Raw genomic sequence first — 19,177 nt, forward strand, 5'->3', positions numbered from 1 at the left:
TAAACAGTAAGAAAGTGAATATTTAACTGTTTTTGACCTACAAAAATAGGTTTCATATAGTTTAACCCAATCCACACAGATAAGAGAATAAAACCCATGTGAACAGTTTAAAAGAAAATTATAGAGAATACCCATGTAACCATCACACAAGTAAAGAAACAGAACATCATACATACTCCAAATGTCCACATATTCCTCATATTGTCCTCCTCAGAGGTGTTGACTATCCTGAATTTCCTTGATTTGCTTTCTATAGTTTTATCACCTAAGTAATTCAGTTATTTTTCCTGTCTTAAAATGTTATATGATAAAATGGTAATATAAGTGTTGTCTTGCTTTTTTTATTCAGCATATGCTCGTGAAATTCATCTGTATTGTGTCATATAGACATAATTTGCTTACTTGTATTGATTTAAGTATTCCATTGTACAAACAACATAATATATCCATCTGTTCTACTAGTAAACAGGCATTTGGGTGTTTCTACTTTGAGACTATTACAAACAGTGATCTTTACATATATACTTGTATGTATGTACTTGTATTTCTCCAGGTATATACCTAGGAGGGTGATTACGAGGTAAAGAGTATATATATATCTTTCATTTTACCAAATTTTAAACTATTTTCCAAAGTTTATTTCCAAACTATTTATCAATTTTTGTTGTGGTACCTAGCCATCCCAACTTACCTTAGGAACTCATTCAGTTTCACCAGACAAAACCATTAGCTTTAATTATAATTTATATATAGTCTCAATATACAGTCATTTATAAATGCGTTACTCCAATAGTTATGAGAGTCCTTATTGTTCTATATTCTCAATACTTACCACTGTCAGACTTTCTGAATCTGCTAATCTGTTGGATGTGTAATAGCTCACTGTGGCTTTTTCAGTTTCCTAATTTGCTGAGCATCTTTTCATATGTTTATTTACCATATGAGTTGCTCTATTTGAAGTGCCTACTTGCACATTTTGCACATATTTCTAATTGGGTTGTCTGACTTATTCTTCTTGGTTTGTAGAAATTCTTTATATATTTTTGGAAACTGGTCCTTTGACAGTTTTATGTGTTAAAAATATATCCTATTGTCTTCGTTTCTTTTTATTTTTTTTAAGATTTTTATTTATTTGAGAGAGATAAAGAGAGCACAAGAGTAGGCAGAGTGGCAGGCAGAGGAAGAGCGAGAAGGAGACTCCCCACTAAGCAGGGAACCTAACATGGAACTTGATCCCAAGACTGAGATCATGACCTGAGCTGAAGGCAGACACTTAAACGACTGAGTCATTTGGGCTCCCCTTCCATTCTCTTTATGTCTTTTGATGAACAGAAATTCTTAAGTTTAGTATAGCCAAATTTATCAAACTTTTTGATTGGGCATTTTAATTCTTATTTAAGAAATTCTTTCCTACCTTGAATAGACCTTTTTAATTTGATCATCTGAAAGATTTTGTCTTTTGCAGTTAAGTCACAACTATTATTTTCATCACATATTAACTTCCTCAAAAGATGGGCTTGGATATTGTTGAAAAGAGTCCTTTTTTCTTCTAAGATAATTACATGCTTTTTTGGGTATGAAGCCTTACTATATATGCTGAACAGCAGCTAGACTATGCCAGACATATGCATTTCCCCACATATCTCTATTAGGGGTGCACTGTTCCTAGAGATCAGCTTTCTTCTCTTGTCTAACACTCCGTCAGCTTAGTATATATAGAAAATTATAAACAGGTGGAACAAATCATCTGTGCAGTTAAGATAGAATTCTTTCTTCCAAAAGACAGCATGAAGAAAACTCATCTACATGTAATAAGCACATTATGTTGGTTGACTATTATACTGAGAGAGAGAAACAGATGCATAGTTTATTCTAAGACCATTCTGAGTATACATACATTTACAGAATTTTTCTACTGCCAAAATGAGCCAGTTTTTTAGTTTTTATTTGAACTCCAGTTAGTTAACACAGTGTAGTATTAGTTTCAGGTGAGCAATTTAGTGACTCAAAACTTAAAACACCTGGTGCTCATCACAAGTACACTCCTTAATTCTCACCACCTATTTAACCCACTCCCAACCTCCTTCTCTTCTCATCCATCAGTTTGCTCTCTATAGTTAAGAGTCTGCTTTTTGGTTTGCCTCTTTTTCCCCTCCATGACTGTTTGTTCTGTTTCTTAAATTTCACATACAGGTGAAATCATATGGTATTTTTCTTTCTTTGATTTATTTCACTTAGCATAATACTCTCTAGAGTTCCATCCAGGTTGTTGCAAATGGCAAGATTTCATTCTTTTTTATGACTAATACTGCATTACGCGCACGCGCGCGCACACACACACACACACACACACACACACACACCGCACATCTTCATCCATTCATCAATCAACGGACGTTTGAGCTCTTTCCATAATTTGACTATTGTTGATACTGCTGCTACAACATCAGGGCACATGTGCCCCTTCAAATCAGAATTTTTGTATCCTTTGGGTCAATACCTAGTTAGTAATGCAATTGCTGGATCACAGAATAGTTCTATTTTTAGCTTTTTAAGGAACCTTCACACTGTTTTCCACAGTGGCTACACCAGTTTGCATTCCTATCAACAGTGTAAGAAGGTTTCCCTTTCTCCACATCTTCACCAAAACCTGTTGTTTCCTGTATTGTTAATTTTAGCCATTCTGACAGGTGTGAGATGATATCCTGTTGTACTTTTATTTGTATTTCCCTGATGATGAGTGATGTTGAGCATCTTTTCATGTGCCTGTATGTCTTCTTTGGAAAAATATCTATTCATGTCTTCTATTTTTTAATTGGATTGTTTTGGGGGTGTTGAGTCTTATGAGTTCTTTACATATTTTATATATTAACCCTTTATCAGATACGTCAGTTGCAAATAACTTCTCTCACTGCATAGGTTGCCTTTCAGTTTTGTTGACTGTTGCCTTGGCTGTGCAGAAAATTTATTTTGATGAAATCCCAACAGTTTATTTTTGCTTTTATTTCCTGTGCCTCAAGAGGTGTATCTAGTAAGAAATTGCTATGGCTGATGTCAAAGAGGTTACTGCCTGTGTTTTCCTCTAGGATTTTAATGGTTTCCTGTCTTACATTTAGGTCTTTCATCAATTTTGAATTTATTTTTATGTATGGTGTAAGAAAATAGTCCAATTTCATTCTTTTGCATATGATTGTCCAGTATTCTCAACATCATTTCTTGAACAGACTGTTTCCTTTCCATTGAATGGTCTTTCCTACCTTGTCAAGATTAGTTGACCATATAGTTGTGGGTCCATTTCTAGATTTCCTGTGCTCTTCCATTGATCTATGTGTCTGTTTTTGTGCCAGTACCATACCATCTTTATCACTACAGCGTTGTAATATATATAACTTACATCTGGAATTGTGATGCCTCCAGCTTTGCTTTTTAAGGTTGCTTTGGCTATTCAGTCTCTTTGTGGTTCCATAAAAATTTCTGACTGTTTATTCTAACTCTGTGAAAAATGATGGTAGTATTTTCATAGGGATTGCATCGTATGTGTAGATTACTTTGGGTAACACAGATATTTTAACAGTATTTGTTCTTCTAATACATGAGCATGGAATGTTTCTCCATTTCTTCGTGTCATCTTCAATTTCTTTTATCAGTGTTTTATAATTTTCAGAGTATGGGTCTTTCATCTCTTTGGTTAGGTTTATTCCTGGGTATCTTGTGGGTTTTGATGCAATTGTAAATGGGATTTATTCCTTAATTTCTTTCTGCTGCTTTATTATTGGCATATAGAAATGAAACAGATTTCTGTATATTAACTTTGTATCTTGCAACTTTACTGAATTCATGTTACCAGTTCTAGCAGTTTTTGGTGAAGTATTTGAGGTTTTCTCTATATAGTGTAATATCATCTACAAATAGATTAAGTTTTACTTCTTCCCTGCTGATTTGCCTGCCTTTTATTTCTTTTTGTTGTCTGACTGCTGTGGCAAGGATTTGCAGTATTATGTTGGATAAAAGTGGTAAGAGTGAACATCCCTATCTTGTTCCTGATCATAAAGGAAAAGATCTGTTTTTCCCCACCGAGGATGATTTCAATCGTGGGTTTTTTGTATATGGACTTTATTCTGTTGAGGAATGCTCCCTCTAAACCTAATTTATTGAGGGTTTTTTATCATGAATGGATGTTGTACTTTGTTAAATGCTTTTTCTCCATCTACTGAAAGGATCATATGGTTCTTATCCTTTCTTTTATTAATGTGATGTGTCATGTTGATTGATTTGTGAATACTGAAACAACCTTATTCCTATCGGGAATAAATCCCACTTGATAGTGGTGAGCAGTTCTTTCAATGTACTGCTGGATTTGGTTTGTTCATATTTTGTGGAGAATTTTTGCATCCGTGTTCATTAGGGATATTGGCCTGTAGGTTTTTTTGTTATTGTTTTAGTCTTTATCTGGTTTTGGCATCAGAGTAATGTTGGCCTCATAAAATAAATGTGGAAGTTCTCCTTCCTTTTCTATTTTTGGAATAGTTTGAGAATAGGTATTAACTCTTCTTTAAATGTTTGGTAAAATTTGCCTGTGAAGCCACCTGGCCCTGGATTTTGTTTGTTGGGAGATTTTTTATTACTGATTCAATAGAATGAGACATTTTTAAAACTTCAAAATAAAAGGCTATAATCCACATCATAAAGACAAGAAAAAGTGAAGACTTTTATATAGCCTAATATATATATAGTGGAATAACTGTTATTCATTATTGGATTACTAATATGTATGTATATGTACATATGAGATATCTTATATTACACACTGTATTATATATATTATATATGCACATGTACATATACAAATATATATTTACATACACACAGAGTTTTTTTCAAGAGTATGATACCCTTAAAATCTTCCAACAGCTAGTTGGTCTAAGAAAATAAACTCATATATATATATCTCCAGTAACATTTCTACACTTTTATTCAAAGAAAATAATCCAAACAGTAAAAGATTTATGTAAAAGAATATAGTAGCCTAACCTAGAAACAATAAAATATTTAATATTTTGAAGAAGAATGGCTAAATAATTAAAATAATTCAATATTTTGAGATAATGGCTAAATGAATTATAGCATATCCTTCCATGGCATATGATACAGTCATTAAAAATAAAATCTATTTAATGGCATAGAAAAATATCCTAAACAGTATATCAAATGGAAAGAAAAGTTTACAAAATGAGATATAGTATGTTTCAAATTTGGGAGAGAAAATAAAGAACACACATTTACATAGGAAAGAAAGACAAGAACATATACCAGTATGCATGGTGCCAGTTATACCTGGGTGATGGTATCTTTGTTTCTTTTGTATTTTTCCCTGTTTTCCAAATCTTTTACAATGAACTGATGATATATTTTATATTGAGTGAAAAATGCTTTTAAAAACCAGGCATGCACAGTCAATCAAAGATGTGAACAATCTTTCTGCATGTGGCTGTCCAATTTTCCCAGCACCATTTATTGAAAAGGCTGTCTTTTTTCCATTGGACATTCTTTCCTGCTTTGTCGAAGATTAGTTGACCATAGATTTGAGGGTCTATTTCTGGGCTCTCTATTCTGTTCCATTGATCTATGTGTCTGTTTTTGTGCCAGTACCATGCTGTCTTGATGATGACAGCTTTGTAATAGAGCCTGAAGTCCGGAATTGTGATGCCACCAACGTTGGCTTTCTTTTTCAATATCCCTTTGGCTATTCGAGGTCTTTTCTGGTTCCATATAAATTTTAGCATTATTTGTTCCATTTCTTTGAAAAAGATGGATGGTACTTTGATAGGAATTGCATTAAATGTGTAGATTGCTTTAGGTAGCATAGACATTTTCACAATATTTATTCTTCCAATCCAGGAGCATGGAACATTTTTCCATTTCTTTGTGTCTTCCTCAATTTCTTTCATGAGTACTTTATAGTTTTCTGAGTATAGATTCTGTGTCTCTTTGGTTAGGTTTATTCCTAGGTATCTTATGGTTTTGGATGCAATTGTAAATGGGATTGACTCCTTAATATCTCTTTCTTCTGTCTTGCTGTTGGTGTAGAGAAATGCAACTGATTTCTGTGCATTGATTTTATATCCTGACACTTTACTGAATTCCTGTATAAGTTCTAGCAGTTTTGGAGTGGAGTCTTTTGGGTTTTCCACATATAGTATCATATCATCTGCGAAGAGTGATAATTTGACTTCTTCTTTGCCGATTTGGATGCCTTTAATTTCCTTTTGTTGTATGATTGCTGAGGCTAGGACCTCTAGTACGATGTTGAATAGCAGTGGTGATAACGGACATCCCTGCCGTGTTCCTGACCTTAGCGGAAAAGCTTTCAGTTTTTCTCCATTGAGAATGATATTTGCGGTGGGTTTTTCATAGATGGCTTTGATGATATTGAGGTATGTGCCCTCTATCCCTACACTTTGAAGAGTTTTGATCAGGAAGGGATGTTGTACTTTGTCAAATGCTTTTTCAGCATCTATTGAGAGTATCATATGGCACAAAAATAGACTCAAAATGGATGAAGGACCTCAATGTACGAAAGGAATCCATCAAAATCCTTGAGGAGAACACGGGCAGCAACCTCTTCGACCTCTGCCGCAGCAACATCTTCCTAGGAACAACGCAAAAGGCAAGGGAAGCAAGGGAAAAAATGAACTACTGGGATTTCATCCAGATCAAAAGCTTTTGCACAGCAAAGGAAACCGTTAACAAAATCAAAAGACAACTGACAGAATGGGAGAAGATATTTGCAAACGACATATCAGATAAAGGACTAGTGTCCAGAATCTATAAAGAACTTAGCAAACTCAATACCCAAAGAACAAATAATCAAATCAAGAAATGGGCAGAGGACATGAACAGACATTTCTGCAAAGAAGACATCCAGATGGCCAACAGACACATGAAAAAGTGCTCCATATCACTCGGCATCAGGGAAATACAAATCAAAACCACAATGAGATATCACCTCACACCAGTCAGAATGGCTAAAATCAACAAGTCAGGAAATGACAGATGCTGGCGAGGATGCGGAGAAAGGGGAACCCTCCTACACTGTTGGTGGGAATGCAAGCTGGTGCAGCCACTCTGGAAAACAGCATGGAGGTTCCTCAAAATGTTGAAAATAGAACTGCCCTATGACCCAGCAATTGCACTATTGGGTATTTACCCTAAAGATACAAATGTAGTGATCCAAAGGGGCACATGCACCCGAATGTTTATAGCAGCAATGTCCACAACAGCCAAACTATGGAAAGAACCTAGATGTCCATCAACAGATGAATGGATCAAGAAGATGTGGTATATATACACAATGGAATACTATGCAGCCATCAAAAGAAATGAAATCTTGCCATTTGCAACAACATGGATGGAACTAGAGTGTATCATGCTTAGCAAAATAAGTCAAGCAGAGAAAGACAACTATCATATGATCTCCCTGATATGAGGAAGTGGTGATGCAACATGGAGGCTTAAGTGGGTAGAAGAAGAATAAATGAAACAAGGTGGGATTGGGAGGGAGAAAAACCATAAGTGACTCTTAATCTCACAAAACAAACTGAGGGTTGCCAGGGGGAGGGGGTTTGGGAGAAGGGGGTGGGATTATGTACATTGGGGAGGGTATGTGCTTCGGTGAGTGCTGTGAAGTGTGTAAACCTGGTGATTCACAGACCTGTACCCCTGGGGATAAAAATATATGTTTATAAAAAATAAAAAATTTAAAAAAAATACAAGTGTATTTTACTCTCACATAAAAAAAAAAGATGTGAACAATCCAAATAATATATTTGAATAGTATAAAAACTGGATATAATTTGTTACTCCCATTTCTTAGGAAAAAATGTAAATAGCAAATACCTGTATCTCCTTTTTCAAACCACTGACTGCAATTTGATGGTTTCTGTGGGGTTAACAATCTAAAATACAATAAATAAAATTTTTATATTATTTGTTGAACTGATAAATTTCAGAATTAAAATATTTTATTTTAAAAGTTACCTGAAATGCATCATATTTTGAGAATTTTTAATAGCCACAGAATTTGAGCATTTTGAATGGTCATTCAGAGTAAAGTCATTAAGTACCTGAACAAAAGAAATCAAGTATAAGAACCAGCTGCACAGACAATAAAAATTTTTTGCTTGCCATGGTTACTGAAGATTCTCCAAGAACATTGTCATTCTCCTCATCATCATGAATATGAACAACTATAAACATTAACTGAAACCACTATATACAAAATATTCAAATGCTAGGAAACTTTAAGACTCATAAGGAATTTAGTATTTTGGACAAGTATAACAACTATGCTTCGTAGTATTTCTACATTTAAGGTAAACTTAGAATTTTTTATCCCATATTTATGACTATTCAAGTCAATCTTAACCATTTTCTCAAATGATATTTGTCTATTCTTTATAACCTCTTAAATTTAGCATTAAAGAGCAAAACAGGTTAAAAGATTAAAACCTGAGATTTTTTTAATATATGTATGATAAAGGTAATATTTCAATGTTAACTTTAGATTTTATTTAATATCAATATCTAAGCCACTGCTTTACTAATGTTTGTATTGTCTGTTTCAAGTCATTGATTCTCTGTGAGTCACTCATTTTGAAGAGTTCTGGATTTTTCTTATTCGACTCAACATAAAAATATCTTTAATAGGAAAAATCCCATTTATTTTTATTATAACAGACATTGGTCTGAATTCTGTGATCTTATTGTGCTTTTAAATCATAAAAGACCTTGCCCCTTAAAGAACATTTGTCCCTTAAAGAATAAGTGTTGTTACTGTTTCGATGTATTAAACAATATACATTTTGTATGGGATCCCTATAAAAGTATTTGTACAAGTTAAGTAGTTATTCATAGTAAGATGCTAAGAACTAAAATTGCTGAATATTTACATTTTTATTTTTAATAAGTATTATGAACCAGTCCTCCAAAGTAATTACACCAAATTACATTCCCACTCTTGGTGACTTTACTAGATATTATCAAATGTTGTAGTGTTTGCAAATCTGATAAGGGGAAACCAGATACCTCATTGGTTTAATATGCATTTCCCTGTACCCCAAAATTCAAGCATCTTGTTTAGTGACACGTTCTCTGTAAACTGTTTTATCTTTTGCCTATCTTAAAAATTAATTTGTATTATGTATTTATGTATTACACATTCTGCATACCAATTTCCTATCTATTCCGTCATTCTCTATAACTTGTTGGTGTCTTTTGTCACCACTGATCAATTTGTCTTTTCTTACACCACACTGTTATAATCATTGGATTTTGATAATATTTTAAAATGTTCTGGGATAGGGTGCCTGGGTGGCTCAGTCGATTAAGTGGCCAGCCAACTCTTGATTTTGGCTCAGGTCATCATCTCAGGGTTGTGAGACTGAGTCCCACATTGTGCTCTGCACTGGGTATGGGGCCCGCTTATGATTCTTTGTCTCCCTCTCCCTCTGCCCACTTGCTCTCTCTCCCACCCTAAAAAAAAAAAAAAAAAAGTTCTGGGATTATGTAAATATTCTGGAATTAGGACTGTGGTGATGGTTATACTACCTTTAGAATATGCTAAAAACTGGGGAACCTAGGAGGCTCAGTTGGTTAAGCCTCTGCCTTCCGCCCAGGTCATGATCTCAGGGTCCTAGGATTGAGGCCCACATCGGGCTCTCTGCTCAGTGGGGAGCCTGCCTCTCCCTCTCTCTGCTTGCCTCTCTGCTTACTTGTGAATTCTCTGTCAAATAAATGGATAAAATCTTAAAAAAAAAAAAGAAAAAAAGAATACACTAAAAACCAATGAAATGCACATTTTAAAATGAATTTTATGATAAACATTTTGATATCTAAGAGTACGAGTTTCTCTCACATTGTTTAAAAAGATCTTTTATTTTAAATCTTTAAAATTATTTATTAATCTGTTGATAAAGTGTCAATATGATTGACAGACTTTTCTAATGCTATCATTATAATTCTTGGGAAAAGCAACTTTTAGTCATAATATATTGTTTTTTTAATGTTATAGTGCCAAACTAGGTTTCCAAATGATTTATTTGGATTTCTACATGTATATTCATTCTTGAGATGAATGTATAATTTTTTTCTTTCACTATCTTTGTCCTTGCTACCTAAGGAATAGCCATGCATAATTTATTGGCTAGTTTCCAACTTCTTCCTTACTCTAGAATTACTTATTAATAATAAATAATAAAATGATTACTCTCAGCTGGCTATTTTTCCTCTCAGGGAGCATCTGACAATGTCTAGAGACCATTTTCTATTGTCTTTTCTTTGGTGTGAGTGCTATTTGCCTCTCGAAGTTCACAAGATGACCCAACAAAAAAGGATTATCTCGCCTAAAATGTCAATAATGTCAGAGTTTAGAAATTCTGATTTAGTCCTTAAAGGTTTGGTAGAATTCACAGGAAAAATGGATTCTGGTATGTTTTGAAAGGGGTGTGTGTGTGTGTGTATGTGTGTGTCAGAGGGAGAAGGGAGGCAAGTAGGGAAGGAAAGAGCAAAACAGAGATTTGCTTACATTTCAGTTTAGCTTATGTTTCCAGTTCTTCTAGTTTATGGTTCTATTCATGTCTTTCTTTTTCAGTCTACTTAACAATTTATATTGTCCTAGAAAATTAACCCCCTCACGTAATTTTTCAAATTTATTGTCATAAAGTCTTGCATAGTATTCTCTTAGGGCCTTGAAAACATTTCTTCCCTATGTACAAGGATATGCACTTTCTCCCCTTATTATTATTCCTTTTGGGAGGGGGGGCTTCTCTTTTTTTTATACTTGCCGCAATTTTATTTTATTGATATTTAAAAGTTATTAACTTCTGACTATACTGATTAACCCAACTTTCTAATTTAATTAATTTCTGCTTTTCTCTTTATTAATTCATACTTTCTTTGGATTGTTATTTTCCTGTTTTGAGTTGAGCTTTTTTCACACTTTGAATTGAGCTGTTCACACTTAGAGTTCAGCTAATTTTAATCTTTATTTTCTAATATACTTGTTTTCAAATATAAATTTTGGAGGACCAATTTGGATACATTCCATAGGTTTTGGTTTATAGTATTCTAAATAGTTTTATTTTGATTTCTTCTATAACCCCCAAATAATTGAAAGTGTATGAATTTCTGTTTCCTCTGCTAAATACTTTTTTGAGGAGGATTTATCTTTTTGTTGAACTTTTCTTTTTTATATAGTGGTAAGTAAAGAGAACAACTTTTTAAAACTGGTTGAAATATCCTTGTAGTTGTAGTAAATGGTCAATTTTGGTGAATACTGCAAATATCAGGAAAAGAAAGCATACATGAATCTGAGAAATGATCTTGTTTAAGATGCTGTTATTTCATTCATTTGGTTTTGTAGTTACAATGTACCCAAACTCAACACCTAAACTCAAGATAGTACTTTTTTTGAGAGAGCTATCCTTTTTAAACTGTGGATTCAATACTTTCTTGGAATTCTATAAATTTTTACTTTATATATGGTGCATCACGGTTCTTAGAACTTGGTGAGTTACTCTTTTTCAAAAATGTGAAATATAGTTATCTTTATTAATGATTTTTGTCTTGAACTCTATTTTATATAATATTGTTACATCTGCTTTTTGTTTGCATTTGTCTGATATATATTTCCCATTTCCTTCTACCTTCACTCTTCATTTGTCAAATTATTTCAGCTCTTCTGTTTTAAAAGTATATGGCTGTTCCACTCTGGAAAACAGTATGGAGTTTCCTCAAAAAGTTATATATAGAACTACCTTACAATCCAGTAATTGCAGTACTAGGTATTACCCAAAGAATATAAAAATACTAATTCAAAAGGATACATGCACCTCTCTGTTTACAGCAGCATTACCAATAATACCAAATGGAAAGAGTCCAAATGTCCACTGACTAATGAATAAAGGAGATATTCACACACACACACACACACACACACACACACAAATGGGAGTATTACTCAGCTGTAAGAAAGAATGAAATACTGCTATTTGCAATGATGTGGATGGAGCTAGAGAGTATTAGCTAAGTGAAATAGAGAAAGACAAATACCATATGATTTCACTCATATGTGGAATTTAAGATACAAAACAAATGAGGGGGGAAAGAGAAAGGGGCAAACCATAAAAGAGATTTTTTGATAGTTTTACAATTACAGAGAACAAACTGAGGGTTACTGGAGGGGAGGTGGCCAGGGGAATGGGTTAAATGGGTGATAGATATTATGAAGGGCTCTTAACTGTGATGAGCTCTGGATATTGTGTATAAGTGATGAATCACTATATTGTATACCTGAAAGAAACTGGAATTTCAAAACTTGGAAGAGGAAGAAAAAGCATATGTCTGTATTTATATATATATATTCCACAGAAGCACCTCTGTCAATTGCTGATTACTGATTTGTTTAAAACTATTTATGGCATCTTATTTTCTATTTACAATGCATTCTAGCTATTTTATCCACCCTTCCTTTCTTGCCTTTTGTTGAACTGATTAAGTTTTCTTTGTCTCATCCTTTTTTTCCTATTTTAAATTTTACACAAGGCTGGGATGCCTGATTGGCTCAGTTGGTTAAGCAGCTGCCTTCGGCTCAGGTCATGATCCCAGTGTCCTGGGACTGAGTCCCACATTGGGCTCCTTGCTTGGCAGGGAGCCTGTTTCTCCCTCTGCCTCTGCCTCTGCCTGCCTCTCTGTCTGCTTATGCTCGCTCGCTCTCTCTCCCTCTATCCCTGACAAATAAATAAAGTCTTAAAAAAAAATTTAAATTTTACACAAGGCATTTCATTTATGTTATATATCCTTACGTGTTTAATATACATGCATGAATTCACACTTTTTGTTTTCCAACAATTTATAAGTAAATCAGTATTATTTCTTCTCTACCTCTATCCCCAAACAAAAAAAAGAACTTGGGTAAATTTTTGTTTCCCTCACTTATCTTCCCACCTTCATCCCATATTGATCTAATCTGAAATTTTAGTACCAGATTTATAAGTTTTTGTAATTAATACATATTTAGAATTAATAAGTTTCATTAATTACTTTGGCCACCACTACACCTCTATTTGTATATATTAATCATGAATTAATGAAAGCAATCATATTTTTCATTGAGAATTTCCCTATGGACTATTTTCAGGAAAAATGGGGGACGATGGAGATGTGCCACATCAAAAGCCAGCTTTCTGGGTGGTACGTTCCCTGTTTTTCATAAGCATCATGGACTTCCTACAGTACCACTTATCTCTCTAACCCAAACTCTTACTCTTACTGCTTCCACCTGGAGACAGTCATGCCATTGCTGATGACTGCCCAAAGGAAAAGGGGTTATGAGATGAACAGGTGTTAACTAACTCCCACTGAAGTAACCCAACCAATTACCCTATTCATTATCTCCACACCTATTCCTTCTGTAAGAGTATTCTATACAAGTCATGGGCCACAATTTCCCTCTTCAATCCAATTCTGTTTTCCTTCTTCAGAAATATGTTTCTGATCTACTAGGTACAGGGCTTGGTTTTTTGTTTGTTTTTTTAGAGAGACAGAGTGTATGTGTGCATGCAAGCTTACGGGGAGGAGCAGAGGTAGAGAGAGAGAGAGAGAAAATCTTAAGCAAGTTCCATGTCCCATTTGGAGCCCAGTGCAGGGCTCAATCTCACATCCCTGAGATCATGACGTGAGCCAAAATCAAAAGTCGGACACATAACTCACTGAGCCACCCAGGTGCCCCAGGACTTGGTACTTTTAAATATCTTTTCTATTTTTAAGAATGAGAAGGCTAGGGTGCATGGGTGGCTCGACTGAGCCTCTGCCTTCAGCTGGGGTTGTGATCCCAGGGTCCTGGGATCAAACCCCACATCTGACTCCCTGCTCAGCAGGAAGCCTGCTTCTTCCTCTCCCACTCCCCCGCTTCTGTTCCCTCTCTTGCTGTGTCGCCCTCTGTCAAATAAATAAGTAAAATATTTAAAAACAACAACAATAAGGCTATGCAGTGAATATTCAGGCTGACATTCTGAAATTGTTTTAAGATTTTTAGACCTTGAGTTATAGTAATGGCTGAGTTAATATATTTATAACACATATATACACATACACACAGACTTATGTTCCAAATGCAGTACATTCACGGTTTCATTTAATGCAAGCAAATATTTAATTTATACTATTAAAAAAGAAATGCCTACCTGCACATTGTTTTCTTTCTGTCTAAAGTCAATATTGGCAAGCTTTGCCTGCTTCACAGAACTTTCTTCTTTTTTATCTAGGTTATTAAATTGTACAACTTCAAATGAATTCCAGAGATAGAATCAAAAATTATGCCCAACATTCAACCTAAGCTTGTAATTTAAAAAATCAAGTTGCATGAATATTTAACTTAAAATATAGAAATGTGAAATTTCTACATAAGTTTTAATTCCATACTATATAACAGTTATTTCAATAAGCATGAATGTAAAATGAAAACCAGCTTACAAAATTACATCTTTATAATGAGGAACCAAAGAAGACTGGAAGAAAAAGAAGAGCTAATGGGGTTAAACTGATACAATGTAGTTAATCTAAGCTGCAAATCCACCAAATGAAACATGATTCAAATATCTTAGGAGACTAAGTCAGAAATATCATTAACACAAGTCTGCTATCCACTTTAATTATATATTCTGATAACGTCCCAAATGAAAAATTTCTTATTATTCATCCTCCTCTGACAGCTGTGCAAGCGGACCAGAACACTTCCTTTAATATCTTGTGAGTGATTTCTCTCTCAAAGAAAAAAATTTAGGCATAGAAGGCCTATCTTGTTTGCTCTCAAAAAGAATTAAAGTGGTATTTTTTTTTAGTTTACTGCTCTCATATTGTCCGTTCTTGCTTACACCTAATGATAGCAAAAACTGCTTCTATTTTTTCCATGTGTTTGCAAAGAAAACTAAGTTTTTAAATAATTAAGATACTGTACCTATAACTCTTGGTTCTGAAGAATGCATCTTCATTAGTCTGACTAATTTCTGAGATTCGTATGGAAGAAATAATTGACTGTTTTGAGGGGTTTTATTCAATATAAGTGTAGGTTGTTCATCTTTTTCAAAAATTCTGAAGAGTGAATTACATTAAATATTTAGTAAGTAAAAATGCATTTTAAATGTATACTACACAGTTTAAACTCATTTTGCATACACTAAAACTGAGTTCCAGAAAATTTGATAGATCTGCCCAATATTATTAAATTATTTACAGGTGTCACAGTTAAAACACACTTTTCCTGATTAAGTCTAGTACCCTTCTTAGTATACCACACTTTAATTTTTAGAACAATCATTTTAAAAGAATTTCTAAGTATATCAAAGGAATTTAAAACCAAAACTTTATCCACAAACAGCATGCTATATATTTCAAAGTACTTCAAAACTTTAAAAATAATTATTCAGGATCAAATCAGCTAGTACACTAGAATCCAGAAATCACTAAAGCAATTTATAATCATAAATACATCTTTTAAGTTTTTTACTGGAAGAAAAAAAAACTCATTGAATTTTTCCTAAGTTAGAGAAATAATTTTAGTTATTGATAGTTAAATACTTTAAGTAATGATGTTATTTATAATAACTATCAAAATAGAAATTGGGTGAAAATGACAAAGCAGTTAGGTAAGTTCCTCTCAATATAGAGGATTTTTACAGTATTAAAAAGTTGTCAATGAAGTGAAATTCTAATCAATTTCTTCACAGAATTAAAGACAGATTATTATGGCTACGAGAAGTGTGAGGGGGGAATCAAGGAAATAATAAATCCAAAGAAGTGGGGTCTGAGAAATTAACTGGGGAGAGGAATGTGTTGAAAAATCAGGACAATAGCAATGGAACTTAATGAGACGAACTTAAGAATTTAAAAGGCTACAGGCAGAAGGAGAAAAAGTAGAAATTTTATCAGAAACTAACTATAATACACCTATTTTTCTGTCACACAATAACAGACAAAATCAATCCTTTTTTTTTTTTTTTTTTAATGCCTCCACCACTGAAGTCTATTTTATCACCATTAGGTTGAAAAACAAGGAAGCATAGGATGCCATAGATTCAGCAGCATTTTAATTCATCTTCAGTCTCTGGGGCAAAACAAGAACTGGTCAAGCTGGTGACAGGCGTGATAAAAAGGTAAATACAAAGCTATTTCCATAACTGTTCCTCTGTTTTACTCCTTTTGGTGACCCATCATCAAAATCTGGGTGAAATGTGTAATGACAGGTTATAAAACAGCAAATGTGCTACTGCTACCTTATTTCTCTCTATACATTATCCTTGGCCTTACTAAATAACAAGCATACTTGAATGTTAATCTATAATATTTAAGGGTAAAAATCAATATTTCTCAAGAAATAAGCAGAAAATAGCCTGCACAAAAGTATATATAAATATACATGTAAATATGTGAATACTAGTGGCTTGGCACAGAATATAAAATATAGAATCAAATGCTTAGATGCAAAATAACTGCTCATATAAAAATCCCATCTTAAAGTTTACCTAGGGGTGCCTGGGTGGCTCAGTCAGCTGACCATCCAACTCTTGATCTTGGCTCAGGTCATGATCTCAGGGTCGTGAGATTGAGCCATGGGTTTGGCTCTACGCTCAGCATGGAGTCTGCTTGAGATTCTCTCCTTCTCCCTCTGTCCCTCCCCCTGCTTGTGCATGCTCTCCAAATAAATAAATAATAAAATCTTTATATAAAATAAAGTTTACCTATCTTTTTCTTTCAATTCCTTTATCTTTTCTATATTTTTATTTTTTTCTTCCAGAGTTTCTCCAAGATTCTTAGTTTCATGGAGTCTTGCAATCTGCTAAAAAGAAAAATGGCAAAGCAAAACAAAGTAATTATCTGCAAAGCAATAAGGAACATATGCTTCACCTTAACTAATGAATATGATTTTTTCTATATAATCACAGGGTTTATGTTTTTGTGGCATTAGCTATCTTTTTTATAAATTTTTTAAATTTTTTATTTTTTTATAAACATATAATGTATTTTTATCCCCAGGGGTACAGGTCTGTGAATCGCCAGGTTTACACACTTCACAGCACTCACCATAGCACATACCCTCCCCAATGTCCATAACCCCACCACCCTCTCCCAACCTCCCTCCCCCCAGCAACCCTCAGTTTGTTTTGTGAGATTAAGAGTCACTTATGTTTTGTCTCCTTTCCAATCCCATCTTGTTTCATTTATTCTTCTCCTAACCCCCAACACCCCACATTGCATCTCCACTTCCTCCTATCAGGGAGATCATATGATAGTTCTCTTTCTCCAATTGACTTATTTCACTAAGCATGATACCCTCTAGTTCTATCCACATTGTTGCAAATGGCAAGATTTCATTTCTTTTGATGGCTGCATAGTATTCCATTGTATATATATACCACATCTTCTTGATCCATTCATCTGTTGATGGACATCTAGGTTCTTTCAATAGTTGGGCTATTGTAGACATTGCTGCTATAAACATTCGGCTGCATGTGCCCCTTTGGATCACTACGTTTGTATCTTTAGGGTAAATACCCAGTAGTGCAATTGCTGGGTCACAGGGTAGCTCTATTTTCAACTTTTTGAGGAACCTCCATGCTGTTTTCCAGAGTGGCTGCACCAGCTTGCATTCCCATCAACAGTGTAGGAGGGTTCCCCTTTCTCCACTTCCTCACCAGCATCTGTCATTTCCTGACTTGTTAATTTTAGCCATTCTGACTGGTGTGAGGTGGTGTCTCATTGTGGTTTTGATTTGTATTTCTCTGATGCCAAGTGATATGGAGCACTTTTTCATGTGTCTGTTGGCCATCTGCAAGTCTTCTTTGCAGAAATGTCTATTCATGTCTTCTACCCATTTCTTGATTGGATTATTTGTTCTTTGGGTGTTGAGTTTGCTAAGTTTTTATAGATTTTGGACACTAGTCCTTTATCTGATATGTCATTTGCAAATATCTTCTCCCATTCTGTCAGTTGTCTTTTGGTTTTATTAACTGTTTCCTTTGCTGTGCAAAAGCTTTGATCTTGATGAAATCCCAATAGTTCATTTTTACCCTTGCTTCCCTTGCCTTTAGTGATGTTCCTAGGAAGACGTTGCTGCAGCTGAGGTTGAAGAGGTTGCTGCCTGTGTTCTCAAGGATTTTGATGGATTCCTTTCTCACATTGAGGTCCTTCATCCATTTTGAGTCTATTTTCATGTGTAGTATAAGGAAATGGTCCAATTTCATTTTTCTGCATGTGGCTGTCCAATTTTCCCAACACCATTTATTGAAGAGGCTGTCTTTTTTCCATTGGACATTCTTTCCTGCTTTGTCGAAGATTAGTTGACCATAGAGTTGAGAGCTCTATTTCTGGGCTCTCTATTCTGTTCCATTGATCTATGTGTCTGTTTTTGTGGCAGTACCATGCTGTCTTGATGAAGACAGCTTTGTAATAGAGCTTGAAGCCCAGAATTGTGATGCCACCAACTTTGGCTTTCTTTTTCAATATTCCTTTGTCTATTTGAGGTCTTTTCTGGTTCCATATAAATTTTAGGATTATTTGTTCCATTTCTTTGAAAAAATGGGTGGGATTTTGATAGGGATTGCATTAAATGTGTAGATGGATTTAGGTAGCATTGACATTTTCACAATATTTGTTCTTTCAATCCATGAGCATGGAACATTTTTCCATTTCTTTGTGTCTTCCTCAATTTCTTTCATGAGTACTTTATAGTATTCTGAGTATAGATTCTTAGCTTCTTTGGTTAGGTTTATTCCCAGGTTTATCTTATAGTTTGGGGTGCAATTGTAAATGGGATTGACTCCTTAATTTCTCTTTCTTCTGTCTTGTTGTTGGTGTAGAGAAATACAACTGATTTCTGTGCATTGATTTTATATCCTGACACTTTACTAAATTCCTGTACAAGTTCTAGCAGTTTTGGAGTGGAGTCTTTTGGGTTTTCCACATATAGTATCATATCATCTGCGAAGAGTGATAGTTTGACTTCTTCTTGGCCGATTTGGATGCCTTTAATTTCCTTTTGTTGTCTGATTGCTGAGGCTAGGACTTCTAGTACTATGTTGAATAGGAGTGGTGATAATGGACATCCCTGCCGTGTTCCTGACGC

At 34.4% G+C, this 19,177-nt stretch overlaps 1 protein-coding gene across 1 annotated transcript in view; it reads right to left on the reverse strand.

The window, feature by feature from the left end:
- Nucleotides 1-19,177, reverse strand: part of C13H14orf39 (chromosome 13 C14orf39 homolog) — a 57,151-nt gene that overhangs the window by 15,130 nt on the left and 22,844 nt on the right. The window contains exons 8-12 of the mRNA XM_059371295.1: nucleotides 16,794-16,891; nucleotides 15,014-15,147; nucleotides 14,241-14,317; nucleotides 8,038-8,123; nucleotides 7,897-7,955 (exon numbers count right to left, since the gene is read on the reverse strand). Coding sequence (XP_059227278.1) covers nucleotides 7,897-7,955; nucleotides 8,038-8,123; nucleotides 14,241-14,317; nucleotides 15,014-15,147; nucleotides 16,794-16,891 — 454 coding nt within the window. The remainder of the gene's footprint in view (nucleotides 1-7,896; nucleotides 7,956-8,037; nucleotides 8,124-14,240; nucleotides 14,318-15,013; nucleotides 15,148-16,793; nucleotides 16,892-19,177) is intronic.

This window comes from Mustela nigripes, chromosome 13 (genome assembly GCF_022355385.1).
Source record: "Mustela nigripes isolate SB6536 chromosome 13, MUSNIG.SB6536, whole genome shotgun sequence".
In the NCBI taxonomy this organism is placed as follows: Eukaryota; Metazoa; Chordata; class Mammalia; order Carnivora; family Mustelidae; genus Mustela; species Mustela nigripes.